Genomic DNA, 14,872 nt, shown 5'->3' with positions numbered 1-14,872 from the left:
TGATGGCCGATTTCAAAACACTGTTTCATGAAGCTTCGGAGCGTTATGAATCAGTGTGTCGAATCATGATTCGAATCGCGTGTCAAACTGCTGAAATCACGTGACTTTGGCGGTCCGAACCGCTGATTCGACACAAAAGATTCATAACGCTCCGAAGCTTCATGAAGCAGTGTTTTGAAATCGGCCATCACTATATAAGTCGTTATTTTGTTTTGTTTTTTGGCGCACCAAAAATATTCTCGTCGCTTTATAATATTAATATTGAACCACTGTACTCACATGAACTGATTTAAATATGTTTTTAGTACATTAATGGATCTTGAGAGAGGAAATGTCATTGCTCTCTATGTAGGCCTCACGGAGCCATCGGATTTCAACAAAAATATCTTAATTTGTGTTCCGAAGATTAACGAAGGTCTTACGGGTGTAAAACGGCATGAGGGTGAGTAATTAATGACATTATTTTCATTTTTGGGTGATCTAACCCTTTAAAGCCCATCTTAAAACCTATATATAGCCTACTTGTATGAAACTTACTGTAACTTTTACTAAAACCACTAACCCTGTTTTTAAGTCTTTGGAGTGGCTGAAACATTAATTTGGTGGGTGACCTGCACAAATGCACTAATAATTCGCACCGTGGGGTTATTGATCTACATAGAGGGTTAATTTAGTAGTTTGTCTGTATGCTCCTGTAGGTCTGTGCACTGCCCTGAGTGGTCGTTATAATTAGAGACCCCCGCGGGCGCGTCGGGTTACACTCACTCACTCCGCCGCCCGGCCGCTTCTCCCGGTGAGCTCAGCTGGCAACGCGAGGGAATCTACTAGCTTCACTCTTCGCTACACGCAGTAATATGAACTCTCTAACGATTTCTATTTGTCGTTATTGTAGTTGACGACGGAAAACATTCACCAGTGGATGTGTAAGTGGACATTTGAAGAGAGTTTCATACTTTGCCAAACATGTGAGTAGAACTTGAGTTCATCTGACTGAACAGACCCACCTTGACAGCTCTAAGGTCATTGAATAACACATAACACACATTTAATCGTAATCACACCATATTTATTTTAATGTAGCTTATTAATTAGGCCTATCTTTGTTGTTGTTTGTTTTGTTCTGATAATTTAAAACGTTGTTACTATAAAATGGCCTAAATACTGTAAAGATAAATGGGCTAATATCCTATAACTTATAAGTAGTAGCGTAATAATATATAGCCTATAAGTACTTTAAGTTTAAAAGATTACTGTCGGGACTCAAATTACGGAATAAAGTCATGCAGTAGAATGTGTTTGACAGTTGATATTGACGTGTTATATTGTGCTCTGTTTGTAACACGTGCCCGCGCGAGCGCTATTTTAGGGCAGGTGGAGCGCGCAACGCCCCTCTCGCGCTCAAGGCATTCTGTGTGTCAGGTCACGCTGATTATTCTGGACTGTGTGCGGAACGTTTCTGTCATTGTCATCTGTCATTTTGTATATCATTGACTTGTTTTTGGTTACAGATGCGAAGCAGCTTGGAGGAAAGCTTACGTAAAGTCACTTACAGCTCTTAGAGGGAAAGACTCATGAGTTTTTGTTGTTTGTGGCAATGATTTCTCTTATAAACATAAAAAGTAGATAAAACATGTTTTAAAATGCCCTACTGGGCATTGGTTTAAAGGTGTAGTTCACACGAATTAGCCTTGGCAGATCTGTCACCATTTGGAAAAGAGCTTAATTTCAAATCTGAACAAAATGAAAGTGGGTAAACATTGATAGAATTATACATTCTGGGTGAATTATCCCTTTAAATAAAGACAGTTATCACAGTGTTTTGTTCAAAGGCAGTTTGAGACACTTTAGTTCTTTGTCAGGTCAGGCATAGTGACATGTTTCCATAGAAGATTTGTCTCTGCTGTGTGAAATGCTTCAGATGCTGTGGTGGTCAGTCCGTCCGTGTGGATGAAGTTTCCATGTAATTCTCTTAGTCATTTAGTGTGATTTGACTGTGATCCCAGCACATAGTTCAGAGATAATGCACAGATATTTTTGATCTCTGGGAATGTGTCCAATTCGTGTTAATGCCTGCTGTGTTTTCATTCCACATTATTATGCCAGTATGTGCGCTCTCTCTCTCTCTCTCTGTTCTTGTTCCTGGGATTCCATCTCAGGATAGCACACCCCTTTGTGCTCTAACAGTCACGTTGTGCTGCAAGGACATGCATACACTGTCACAGACTGATTAATACAGTGACTTTTACCATGACTTTATGATTTTATTTTTTAAGAAATTTGTGTATTATTCATTTCTATTGTCATAATCTAAAACGTATAATAATTTAATCATTCCCCATGCACGCATTCTGAAAAAGTGGCAGTTTTGGATCCTTAGAAGGCACTATTGTTGGCTTTGTCTACCCACAGGAATATAAAGTCATCATGAAATGGAAGTTGTGATAGTCTTTTTTTCCTTAATGTGACACATCCGAGTGAAACGGCTTCTCGAACAAGAAAAAATGTAGGGTGGGACTTGATTTTGTTTATCAGGAATTGATTGGAAATGTTTTTTCAACAACTCTGTTGGACATTGTTGATATTTGAAATCAACCCAAACAAACCCATCCCTCTCTTCATTGCTCCGCCTCCAAAACTCACCCTCCAATCCTAACCACCCTGCTCCGAGTCGGTCTTGAACCCCGGCCCGATCGCTGCTGGCAGACGAGGCGAATGCACTACCAATGACGCAGTGGTTTACCTGCACAACTCTCACTATCTGGCCACTGTTACACATGCAATGCGAGTGGATGTCTGCGCAACAAAATGCTTCATGAAAAATAAAGCGCAGATGATGAACAAACGACAAGGAAGCACAAAAAATGAACGTGTAGTACACAAGAGTAAATACAAACAAGTGTTCGTTGTTAGTCGCCAACAGCACAGCAGCTCTAGACAATCAAAACCCAGTGTTACTCACATGAGAAGAGGAATCAAAGCAGCCTCCGTGTCTGTTTTTGTTGGTGTTGACCCGACTAACTTCCAAACAGTGTTGTTGAAAAAATACATACCCCACCTTTAAAGATTATGATTGCACATTAATAAAAAAAAAAAGAAGTACATGGATAAATCATTTTTCAATTGACGTATAATTTTTGGCAGGAAGATGCGAGCACAAATAACCAGTATTATGGAATTGCCATTTTCATGATATTGTGTAAATAATCAGGCTATTTATCAGGTAAATAATCAGCTTGAACAGGCCATATTTCTGAAAGTCTAGTGTACGTTTTTTTTTTTTTTTTTTTTAGAAATGCTTCCTGAAATTACAAAACAAATTCTTCATAAAAGTTAGAAGAAAAAGAAAAAGAAATGCATAACAGAAGTGACTCTTAATACAATGTCAAAGGAATGTTAAAATAAACCTGGACTGCTATGACATCATCTGTCCCCTCCACAGATGCTGCAATGCCTCAGGTGGTTCTCAGCTGAACTGTCTCCTTGGGAACCATGACATCGCAGAGGACATCTGGAGACCCGCCCGTTGAACGTGGGTCACTCCCACTAGACATCGATGATGTCCACATACTACTGCAAGGTCAGTCTGAAGCTCTGATTAAGCATAAAATGTTGTCATTATCTGTTGTAGGTTTGACATTATCAATATATCTATTGCAATATATCTTGCAATCTATCTATCTCACACACAATTATAATTTTCATTGGACTTTGAAACATGATATGAATTTATTCATTATTTAACAAACTTTATAAAATGGTTAGTTCCTGTCCTTGATTCTGATTGGTATCTATTCATGATAAAACATGGCTATGACCGCTTCACACAACGGTTCTGTGTATCACTACACAACACCCTTAGCAACCACTCTTATCAACGTAAACTGTTTGTTCTCAATTGATATTGTTCATTGAAGCTTACTGTATTATGTAGAAGAGTATTGTGAGAAAAATATTGAGTGTGCGAGTTTATTACCTGCATTCAGATTTAGCATTTTCCTTCAGGTCAGTCTTACGTTCATAATAAAAAAATCTGTTTAAATGTCCGATGTATTATCCTGTCTTTTTAACAGTTATGGGGTTTTCCCGTGACTGACAGCGTTAGTCAAAGCATTTGTCAGTTGCGTCTTGTTCCGTGTTCACAACAATTCAGTCTTTTCAATGTAAAAGTCTTCACTACTGACTGACACACTCATAAACACAGTCTTTGCCGCCATCTAATGGCATGATCATGTAACTTCTGTTGTTGTTCACGGTCAGGGACTATTTTTTCCGGCAAAAGGAAGGCTGAAGTGAAAGTTTACTTCATGAAAGTTGCATTGATACATATTTTTGGCTTTAATATTTGTATTGTGTGGTAACCGTTTTATAAAAGCAATAAGGTACTCGAGGCTAGTGCTGTATCGTGAATAAGACACGGCTAAAGGGCGTTGTTAGGCATGACGCGAAGCGGAGCGGACTTATTCACGATACAGCACAGCCTCTCGTACCTTATTGCTAACTTCTATCTCATCTGTTTATTCAAGAGCAGATTAAAGTGATTTATTGGTGATGCTAAACAGTACGGGTTAAAATCGCTCTAGGTCTTGTGCTCTCTCTCTCACACCCCCAAACATGTTAAGCTTTGAAAGGATGGAATGAATGACTTTTTTAAGGCATAAATACAGCATGGTCATGTGTTTGGTAACATGTAATTAAAGTTCCATTGCCCTGAGTCATGAAGAGTTGCACAAGTGTTTTTTTCTAGCATGCAAGGTGTGGGTAATTCGATTTTTATTTTTTTTTTATCCAAACAAATCTTTCCTCCCTCTGTTGTAGTGTCTTTGTTGTTGTTTTGAGAGTCAAGTGATAAAAATGTGTAGATAAGATTTCATAATGAACATAATTTAGGCAAATATCAAGAGTAGGGTAGGTCATTTTCGGAGAGGCTAGCAATAGCGAGCTAGCTTTGAAAGCATAAGATCCCACCCTCCCTTCAGAGCGTCTCCAAAGCCACGCCTCCTCCAAAACACATGAACATGTACAGCAGGGAGCAAACAAAAACGTCACGAGAGCGTTAAACTACCTCATGTCTCAAAGCACATAACATTACAACAATAATGAACATAAACAACTTAAAGAACACTGACATGCACCTGACTGCTGCAGATTCATTTCGGCGTTGATAGGGTTGCCATTGAAACAAATAAATTCAAGGCACGAACCGCTCAGAGTATAACGTCAAAGGTTTCCATTCTTTCAAAATTATGACAGTTATGGCATGAACACAGCATAAGTTTGGTGTTTTGGTTCAGGAGGTACTATAAAAGGTGGCTGCTGTTTTGGTTGCGGTGCTCTGTGACTGACGTCTGTCTAACATCATAGCATGAAATGCAGTGATGACTTGTGATGTCCGTGCAAACAGGGTGCACAAGGGTATGTAAAAATACATGTTGACAGGCAGGTAGGACATCCTATCGCATCTTTTGGACAGAGGGATATGATTGGATGAACATTTTATGGTCCTATGCCTTCCACAGACAATATAAATACATATAAATACATTTAGACCACTTAACTTAGTGATTGCTATCAGGATATGAGGAGACTTTCAACCAGCATAACAGAAAATGTTTTTGAAGCAAATCACCTACCCTGCCTTTAAAGAATTAGTTCACTTCAGAATTAAAATTTCCTGATAATTTACTCACCCCCATGTCATCGAAGATGTTCGTGTCTCTCTTTCTTCAGTCGAAAAGAAATTAAGGTTTTTGAGGAAAACATTCCAGGATTCTTCTCCATATAGTGGACTTCAGCCGGGTTCACTGGGTGGAAGGTCCAAATTGCAGTTTAAATGCAGCTTCAAAGGGCTCAATGCGATCCCAGACGAGGAATAAGGTTCTTATCTAGCGAAACGATCAGTCATTTTTAAAAAAATAAATAAAAATGTATATACTTTTTAACCACAAATGCTTGTCTTGCACTAGTTCTGCGATCCGCACGCATGATGTAATCACGTTGGAAAGGTCACGCATGACGTAGGCGGAAGTACTGTTCCAGTGTCTACAAAGCGAATGTGCAAAGATTAAGCCAAACACTCTTTACAAAAAAAGGTAAAACAATGATATTGGATGATTTTGAAGTTGGAGGAGAAAATTAGATGAAGTTTTTTGCCCTACCGCGGTACTTCTGCCTACGTCACGTGGTGTGGCATAACGCATAAACGTTATTCTCTCAAAAATACAAACATGTACATACATGTTGCTCACATATTATGGTAGTCTAGTTCATGCCGAATACAGTGTAATGACACTTTTGCCATTAAAATGTTTATATTTTTTTTTTTTAAATGACAGATTGTTTCACTAGATAAACCCTTATTCCTCATCTGGGATCGTGTAGAGCCCTTTAAAGCTGCACTGAAACTGCAATTTGGACCTTCCACCTGGTGAACCCGGCTGAAGTCCACTATAAGAAGAAAAATCTTGGAATGTTTTCCTCAAAAACTTTAATTTCTTTTCAGCTGAAGAAAGACAGACATGAACATCTTGGATGACATGGGGGTGAGTAAATTATCAGGAAATTTTCATTCTGAAGTGAACTAATCCTTTAAGGGAGGATTACTTCTTAAAAACCATAATTGCTTCTTGCTCGATTGTAGAGCTGAGGGGTCGGTTAAGCTCCTCCATAAGACATAAGGGACCCTCCATAAAAAAAAAATGGATTTAGTAATGTTTTGTTGTGGTAGTGTCTGTCATCAGATAATGATGACAATCAATTTACTTTAAATTTACTTTCAGCAGTCAGCATGACTGCAAATTAAATGGTGACAATAATTGAGATGTTTCAGGCTACTTGATATGTTATTTTTTAAATTATTATTAGGAAAAAATACCATTATGACAATCTGCACAAAAATAATATCCTTGTTACTGTGAAAAAAATTAAGTCATTATTTTTTGCTAATATTTCTCTCTGTCAGAGTTCTGAAATGAACAAAAAAGTCAGTGGAAATGGCTAAAAACAGATGGCAGGTGAAATTCTGAAAGAATCAGTAAATAATTAATGTCTTAACATGTTGATCAGTGTTGGAGCCCCGAGGATACAGTAGTACTGCATTAGAAGCATTAATCAGCACCTGTGTGGACATGCTGTGTGCGTTTCTTTATAGCATAGGTAAAAGGTGGAGCCTTTCTAAAACCTGCAGTACTGGCACTTAATCTTGAATTACTTAGCTAAAGGTTACCGGGCAAGTTGTGCCGTGTGTTTACGGTAGTTTTCAGGTGTACAGCTGACACATGCTCTCCAGAATCTCGATGCAGGAGTCTTGCACTGATTTGCTGTACTGCAAGATGAGGCTGGTCTATAAATCATTTCTACCATTGCATTCTCCAACATGCAACAACTGATTATGATACAGGAAATTCTGGGATAGTAAATCTGATGACATCAGCATGGGTGAGTTTGTAGTAGCTTTAAAATTTGTTGCTGTCTAAAAATAGATGGACAACAGAATGCAATAATTAAAATAACATTTTGTGCATTGCCGTTAATATTGTTCTATCATATGTTCATCTGAACATCGTGGTGCAATCACTGCTGATGTCTACTTAAAAGATAACAAAAAGAAGTTGCCTCGTTTTGTCGGGATTGAACACCCATCTGAAAGGTCTCATAGGAAGACACATGGATCACAAGGTGAGGTGCATATAATAAGTATTGCATAATCGTAAAAGTATTGCACACTGTCTTACAGAAAAAAAACATTGGCAAAAGATTGATTAACATATCAAACATCAGTTGAAATTGATACGTTTTTTCAATATTTATTGTATTTAATGTAAAATGTTAAACTAAGAAGCTTTCAGGTGTAGTAGTGCATTTGATTTTGTTTCACTATTATTATGAATCATAATGAAACAGTCAGAAATTTGTTCACTGTATCTGTACCACCTAAATGGAGTGTCAGTCAAAAGCATGTTATGAGGCTTTTCATTTTTATCTCCTTTATCTTTTCACCATTGTTTCCCCTCCTTCTGTTGTTCACTAAAAGGGAGGTGTTGTCTCTCACTATTTTAGAAGTGCACCTCCCAAAACACATTAGACCATGCAAGATATGAACTTTGTTCAATGGAAACATTCCAGTCTGTCATTGTGTTTCTGTAGCGTTCATTTAAATCAAGTCACCGGTAAAGGGGAGTGTTTGCTGAGAGAATTTTGTTGTTTTCGAATCAAAATGTTACACATAGTAAAAAAAAAAAAAAACCTGTTCTGGTGGGTGACCTCAGTTACAAATCCCAGAAACCAAACCTGATTTCCATGTTGATTTCATTCTTATTTCTATAAGAAAAAAAAAGTCACACTACGTTGCTTGGACTATGGGTCTTTTTCACCCTGTATATACAGTATGCTTCTTTTACTGTGCTATGCAACATTTCACGCTTGCAATTTTGAAAGGGACTGCAGCAGTACAATTTTACAGCAAGGTGTTCATAGGTGTAACAACAACATACAGTATTATGTACTTCCTCAGTGCTTGACATATCATTCTCCCATGGTAAAAACGACCCAGTGTTAACTGTGTCAAGTGTAAAAGCGCATTAGTATTTGATAGCTGAACTCTAAATAAATCCACAGGAACCTGATGGTGGGTGTCAGCTGATAACTTTAACCATCTCAAAGCTTTCCCTCATCCTGTGCTGCTGATACAGGAGTGTGTGAACAGTGACTGTCAAACCCTGCCAGTCCTGTCAAGTAATCTATTCAAACACACACTCTCTCTTTCTCTCTTTGTGGGTCAGTCGGTCAACAGCGACATCTCTGAGACATTATCCTGATAACTGACCTGAGAGTCTTATTCATAGTGAGTGTGGCCATGTTTAGCAGTTAATGAGGGAGAGCTGTTTTAGAATCACCGCAGGCCGACAGAGTCAGTTTGGCGATCAGATTCGTCTTATGGGTTTTGTAGCGATAGCGGTTGTTGATTTTACATGCTCATTTGAGAAGAGAATTGACGACTCTGAGAATACAGTTTTGGGCGTATTGTGAGAGATTTGAAGATTTTTGTTTAAGAAGAAGTATGGAAGAAGTGGATTGTCAGAGAATGGAGGATAAAGATGTGCTTCACGCAGCCAATGAGCTCATTGATTTTGTGGAACTTCATAACGGTAAACATAAATGGCGCTCTATTTGATGTGATTACTTTTAGGGCTGTATTGAATTTCATGTGAACCGCATGCAATTATTAATACAAAAAAAGTTTGTATGAATGAACGAATGAATGAGTTTTTTAATGTGTAAATACATTTTCTTTCCTCTACAGATTAAAACATGTCAGTTACATTAAATTTAATTTGGATAAAAGATTATGCATTGCTACATAACTGAAATTGACAAACCTGACCAGTGTTATACCTTCCAAAGATGTTATTCTTGAATACAAATGCACCCATTTCTTGCTCATACGTTTATAAGATCTATTGTTTGAATTGAAATGAACACTGCATATATAGATACAATCCTGCAGATCATGTGTGTGTTTGTACGTGCTGGTTTTCATGCTGTTCTCCTGTCCGTTTTGCCCTCAGTGGAGCAGGAACAAATTCAGAAGAGAACCTTCACCAACTGGATCAATGCCCAGCTGTCTAAGGTGAGGGTCAGAGTTCAAGAGCTTCTAATCTTGAGTTAGAAAAGCTTTATCAGTAATAGACTGTATGTTGTGTTTATCTGAATCATAATGAACTTCACTTGTATTATTTTTAATCATTTGAATTAACTGTGAATTACACATAGGACTTTTTGACATCAGAAACTGCACCTAAATTACAGATAAATGACAGACATGGAAAGTGTTGGTAGAGGTCATTCCTGCTGGTTCTCCAATAGCGGAGAGGGAATGAGGGGTGTGCAGGGGGTAAATATAATCATCTCAAACATGGCCCAGAAAGACAGACAGCAACAGGAGTTGGTCAGCACACACACTCATGAACACACATATTCACACCCACAGCTACTTATAAAGTGAGCAAATGACACAATCAGTTTCACGTGGTTTGGGTCTCTCAGGCATGAGCAGGGGACATGTGCACACATAAAAGAGGCATCAAGGTTTTATTTCATATGCTCATTTCTGTCTCCCCAGCAAACAGAATATTAGCTGCCATAATTCCTGGAGCTCTCAGTTTTATGTAAAAGGTTTCAACAGGTTGAGTTCACACAAGCTTGTCTGATTTGTCCTCTAGACATAGTCTGAATATCTGCTGTGAGCATTGACTCCTATTACCTAACAAAACTGATACAAATTGAAACCATACTACAAATAGTTTACTTTTTTTGTTTTAGCCAAAATGTATTTTATATCTTAAAGGGATAGTTCTTTCAGAAATTAAAGTTCTGTCATCATTTACTCACCCCCAAACCTGTATGAATTTCTTTGTTCTGCTGAACACAGAGGAAAATATTTTGATGAATATGGGTAACCAAACAGTTGTGGGACACCATTGACTTCCATAGTATGGAGAAAAAAAATACTATGGAAGTCAATGGGGCCCATCAACTGTTTGGTTACAAACATTCTTCAAAATATCTTCCTTTGCGTTCAGCAGAACAAAGAAATTCATACAGGTTTGGAACAATTTGAGTGTGAGTAAATGATGACAGAATTTTAATTTTTGGGAGAACTATCCCTTTCATTTGGTGAGATATGAGGTGAGATATGAACCTGACATGTTTTCGTGGGATTTGCTTGTATGGTTTAGTTCTGAAGTTACAAACCATGTGCATTCTGGTGGTAAATATGGGATATTTCATTCTGCTTTCTCAGAGGAGTCCTCCAGTTACTGTGCTGGATCTTTTCAATGAATTCAGAGATGGAAGCAGACTATTGGACCTGCTGGAGGTGATGAGTGGTCAGAGAATGGTAAGTGTCTAATTCAATAGTTGTCAACTGATTTTTCAATAACCTATGCTGATATTTAGAGAGCAAGATGGCCAATGCCCAATATATACACATATATACAGATACATGTATAATATAATACAATATAGTTAAATATGAGATTTATGAGAAGATATTAATATTTATTTTGCACAATTATACTCCAGATTTACTCAAAAATGTTTGAAAACAGAAAATGTGCACTATCCAGTGACTAGGCTATTGGCAAATATTGGCAAATATAAGAATCTCTTACAAAAACTAATGAGCAGGGAGTTTCTAATAACCATAAACAACCTTCATTACAGAGCCGGGAGAAAGGAAGGGGGACATTTCAGCACAGAACAAACATTGAGAAAGCTCTAGCGTTCCTTAAGAGGAAATCGGTAAGATGCACTAGCAGTTGCCACACTGGCGAAAAACTCATGGAAATGTATTTCAATGGATGAACACAATTCATTCTGTTCATTTCATTGTGTGCAATCAGTTTAAAATTGCAAAAAAAAGAGAAATGTACTTAATCAATTTGTGTTGAAACTACATTAAGATTTTTACTTGTTTGGGAAGGAGATTTTCTGTTCCCAGCATGCTTTGCATTGGACTGAATGGGGAAAGTACATATTAAGAAATTAAGCAGTATTTTATTTGTACAGAAAGACTTTTAAAAAATTAGAATTCTGTCATTTAATACTTACTCTCATTTCGTTCCAAACCCGTAAGACTTTCGTTCATCTTTGGAACAGAAATGAAGATCTTTTTGATTATTTCGGAGAGCTTTCTGTTCCTCCATAGACAGCTACGCAACTACCATTTTGACGCTTTCAAAAGTTCATAAAGAGATTGTAAAACTAATCCATATGAACTGAGTGGTTTATTCCAAATTTTCTGAAGAGACTCGATTGCTTTATACGATGAAGAGATTGAATTTAGGCTTTTATTCAACTATAAGCATTCATCAACTCACACATCAGTTATGTTAAACGGAAGCCCAAGCATGTTTGCTTGACGTGCGAGAACCAATGAGGTTTATTCTCATGTGTTACGCAACATGTTTGAGCTTCCACAAAAGGTTTGTTGTTGTTTGTCAAGCAGGTTCGGTTGAGCTTCTGTTTATGTTCGCTAATCAATGTTTAAAGTGAATAAAAGCCTAAATTAAATCTATTCATCATATAAAGCAATCGTGTCTCTTCAGAAAACTTCTATTAAACCACTCAATTCATATGGATTAGTTTTACTATCCCTTTATGAACTTTTTGAAGCATCGGTGTGGTAGTTGCATAGCTGTCTAGGGACAGAAAGCTCTCAGATTTCATAAAAAAAGATCTTCATTTGTGTTCCGAAGATGAACAAAAAGTTTATGGATTTGGAACGACATGAGGGTGAGTAAATAATGACAGAGTTTTAATTTTTGGGTGAAATATCCCTTTAATGTTCGTTATGTTGGGATTTTTTTTATAAGAGTTTCTGGTCTGCTGCTTTGAAGAACAATCACATTTTTCTCATTTGTCTCATTTTTCTTTGCCCATCAAGCACTATTTTAGTTCACTTCTGTGTGAAGATGAAATATCAACATCTGTAACTTTATCAACATCTTTGCCCTGCAGATCAAACTGGTCAACATCAATGTCTCGGACATCATGGATGGCAAGCCTTCCATTATTCTGGGTCTGGTCTGGACCATCATTATGCACTTTCATGTATGTTTGCTGTCTCAAAAGAGTTGGGTTATATATCAACCCTTAGATTCGAGGAAACCTTGATGAAATATACTAATATAAATTGTACTACAAATATACTTATATATAAACTGAGAATGATTGTCAGTTTTGTTGGATGATTATTCTGATTGGTCTTCTACATTGTTTAGATTGAAGAGTTGGCCAGCACATTGTCCTTTAGTTCTCGTCAGTCGTCTCTGGAGTCGCTGGCGAGTTTGGATACTCGTTCGACCAGCAGCAGTGCCCGCAGCAGTCCAGTGCCACCCCGTGGTTCACCCCTGCATGCACGTTTTCGTGTATCTGCCAAGAAAGCCCTGCTGCTGTGGGTCAGAGAGCAGTGCCAGAGGTGAGGAACAATCTGCTAAAAGGGATTCTTGGAAACAGTGAGACTGTACTATAAAACCATTCATCTTTTTCTGTCTTCTCAGGGCTGGTTGTACTCTGAATGTGAAGGATTTTAAGGTGAGCTGGAGGAGTGGCGTAGTGTTTTTGGCAATACTTCATGCTCTAAGGCCGAATATAGTGGACCTAACCAGAGCCCGAACAAGAACGAACAGACAGAACCTTGAGGAAGCCTTCCACATTGCTGAAAGAGAACTTCACATCCCCAGACTACTAGATCCAGCCGGTAAGTGTGTGTTTGTGCCGTGCAAATGTACTGTATGCTGTGCTGTTTTGTGCGTGCAACAAACAGTAATAAGTCTGGGCTTTTGTTTTCTCTTTATATAATATTAACATATAACAATGGTGTATTTGTATTTCAGATGTTGATGTTAGGGATCCTGATGAAAAGTCTATTATGACTTACGTTGCTCAGTTTCTGCAGTACTCTAAAGATACTTCTGTTTCTGACGAAGAAATGCAGGTTAGCCACACACACACACACACACACACACACAGACAGTGTACACTTTTGAAGATTTCTTGTTAACTTTTTTCACTGTTTACAATTACTATACCCTAACTTTGGCCTTTTTCAGTTGCCTTTTGCCATTTGAACCATTTGAACCATTTTTACTGTCCTCACAAGTATGGAAGTAAGGAATAGTTCAACCAAAAATTAAAGTTTTGAATTGCAAACACAATCTAATAAATTGTAATTTGAATGTTTCAAAATTAAATTTGTTATACTGTATTTGTGAGGACATGTTTTATTCAATCATAATCATTTATCAAAACAAGTACTCAGGATAGTATTCCTCCAACATTTCACATTGTATATCTAAATGCTCAATTGACTCTTTAAGCTCTCATCTGTTTCCTCTTTTGTTTTTCTTTCTTTTTTTTTTTTTTCCCTCTCTTGATTGTGGTTTAGTGTCTCACTCCTCCTCAGCGTCTCTCTCCTGTCAATCTGCCATCAGACTTTACACCTTCTATAGCTGCGTCACCTCTAAGACAGGTACTTCTGTCTCTCTGTGTCACTCTGTTATTTTTAGGTGCTTGATTCATTCATTAACTGCTCTTTCTCTTTTAATTTGGTGAAGGTGTGTTAGTTTTTGTTATCAGTGTCAGGATTATTCATAAATGTCAATGAAAGGTTAATTTGGACTTGTTCAGCCTGTTGTTTAACCTGTTGTGTGAGTGAATATGCTATACTGCTATTGTAAGTGGTTGACACGTAACGTGTTTTAATTCATCAAGATTTTGGGATAAAATGTAAAATAATATGTAAGTAAAAGTGTATCTCTTACTGTAGGTTAAACTTTTTGACTGATTTTGACTGAAGAGTTTGAATGATTTTTGCTATGGTCCATTTTAATTGTTCTACTTGACATGTTCTCTGATCAGGCTCACCTGTTAATGCCCTGTCCAATCAAATCAGGCCCTCCCAAATCACCTGATACAGCTAGAGCAGCTGCCCCTGGGGTAAAATATCAACCCCCCCCTTTCTAAAATACCCCCTCTGATGCTTCGTAACTACCAATGTTTTGCATGTACCTGTATAAACATGCTGATAACTAAAAACTCAATTATGAAGATCATCCCAGAAATTACAGAGCTAATCCAATAAAACCAGAGATAATCCCTGAAATTAAAGAGATAATTAATTTAATAAAGCACCTCTTGTGTTTGAAGATTCTAATACACTGAACTTGAGCTTTCACGGTACTTGGCAGGAACATTTTAATTACAGACATGCTGAGAAAGTTGGTTTGTGTTAAGAACTTGCTTCCTCTAGAGGACTGCAATACTAAACTCTGACTGCTTTACTGTTTAGTGTGCAGTGCAGGTGGTATTTAAC

General features: G+C 37.6%; 1 protein-coding gene across 1 annotated transcript in view; it reads left to right on the top strand.

Moving 5' to 3' along the window:
* The first annotated feature begins 807 nt into the window (after positions 1–807).
* syne2b (spectrin repeat containing, nuclear envelope 2b) overlaps positions 808–14,872 on the top strand; it is a 122,557-nt gene continuing 108,492 nt past the window's right edge. Inside the window, 10 exon segments of the mRNA XM_051918240.1 lie at positions 808–965; positions 3,440–3,577; positions 9,564–9,625; positions 10,799–10,894; positions 11,221–11,298; positions 12,517–12,609; positions 12,780–12,976; positions 13,059–13,258; positions 13,395–13,495; positions 13,946–14,029. Of these exon segments, the coding sequence (XP_051774200.1) occupies positions 3,490–3,577; positions 9,564–9,625; positions 10,799–10,894; positions 11,221–11,298; positions 12,517–12,609; positions 12,780–12,976; positions 13,059–13,258; positions 13,395–13,495; positions 13,946–14,029 (999 nt within the window). The 5' untranslated portion in view covers positions 808–965; positions 3,440–3,489.

Source organism: Ctenopharyngodon idella, chromosome 13, assembly GCF_019924925.1.
Source record: "Ctenopharyngodon idella isolate HZGC_01 chromosome 13, HZGC01, whole genome shotgun sequence".
NCBI classification, from domain to species: domain Eukaryota; kingdom Metazoa; phylum Chordata; class Actinopteri; order Cypriniformes; family Xenocyprididae; genus Ctenopharyngodon; species Ctenopharyngodon idella.
This window is presented reverse-complemented; position numbering and strand designations above follow the sequence as displayed.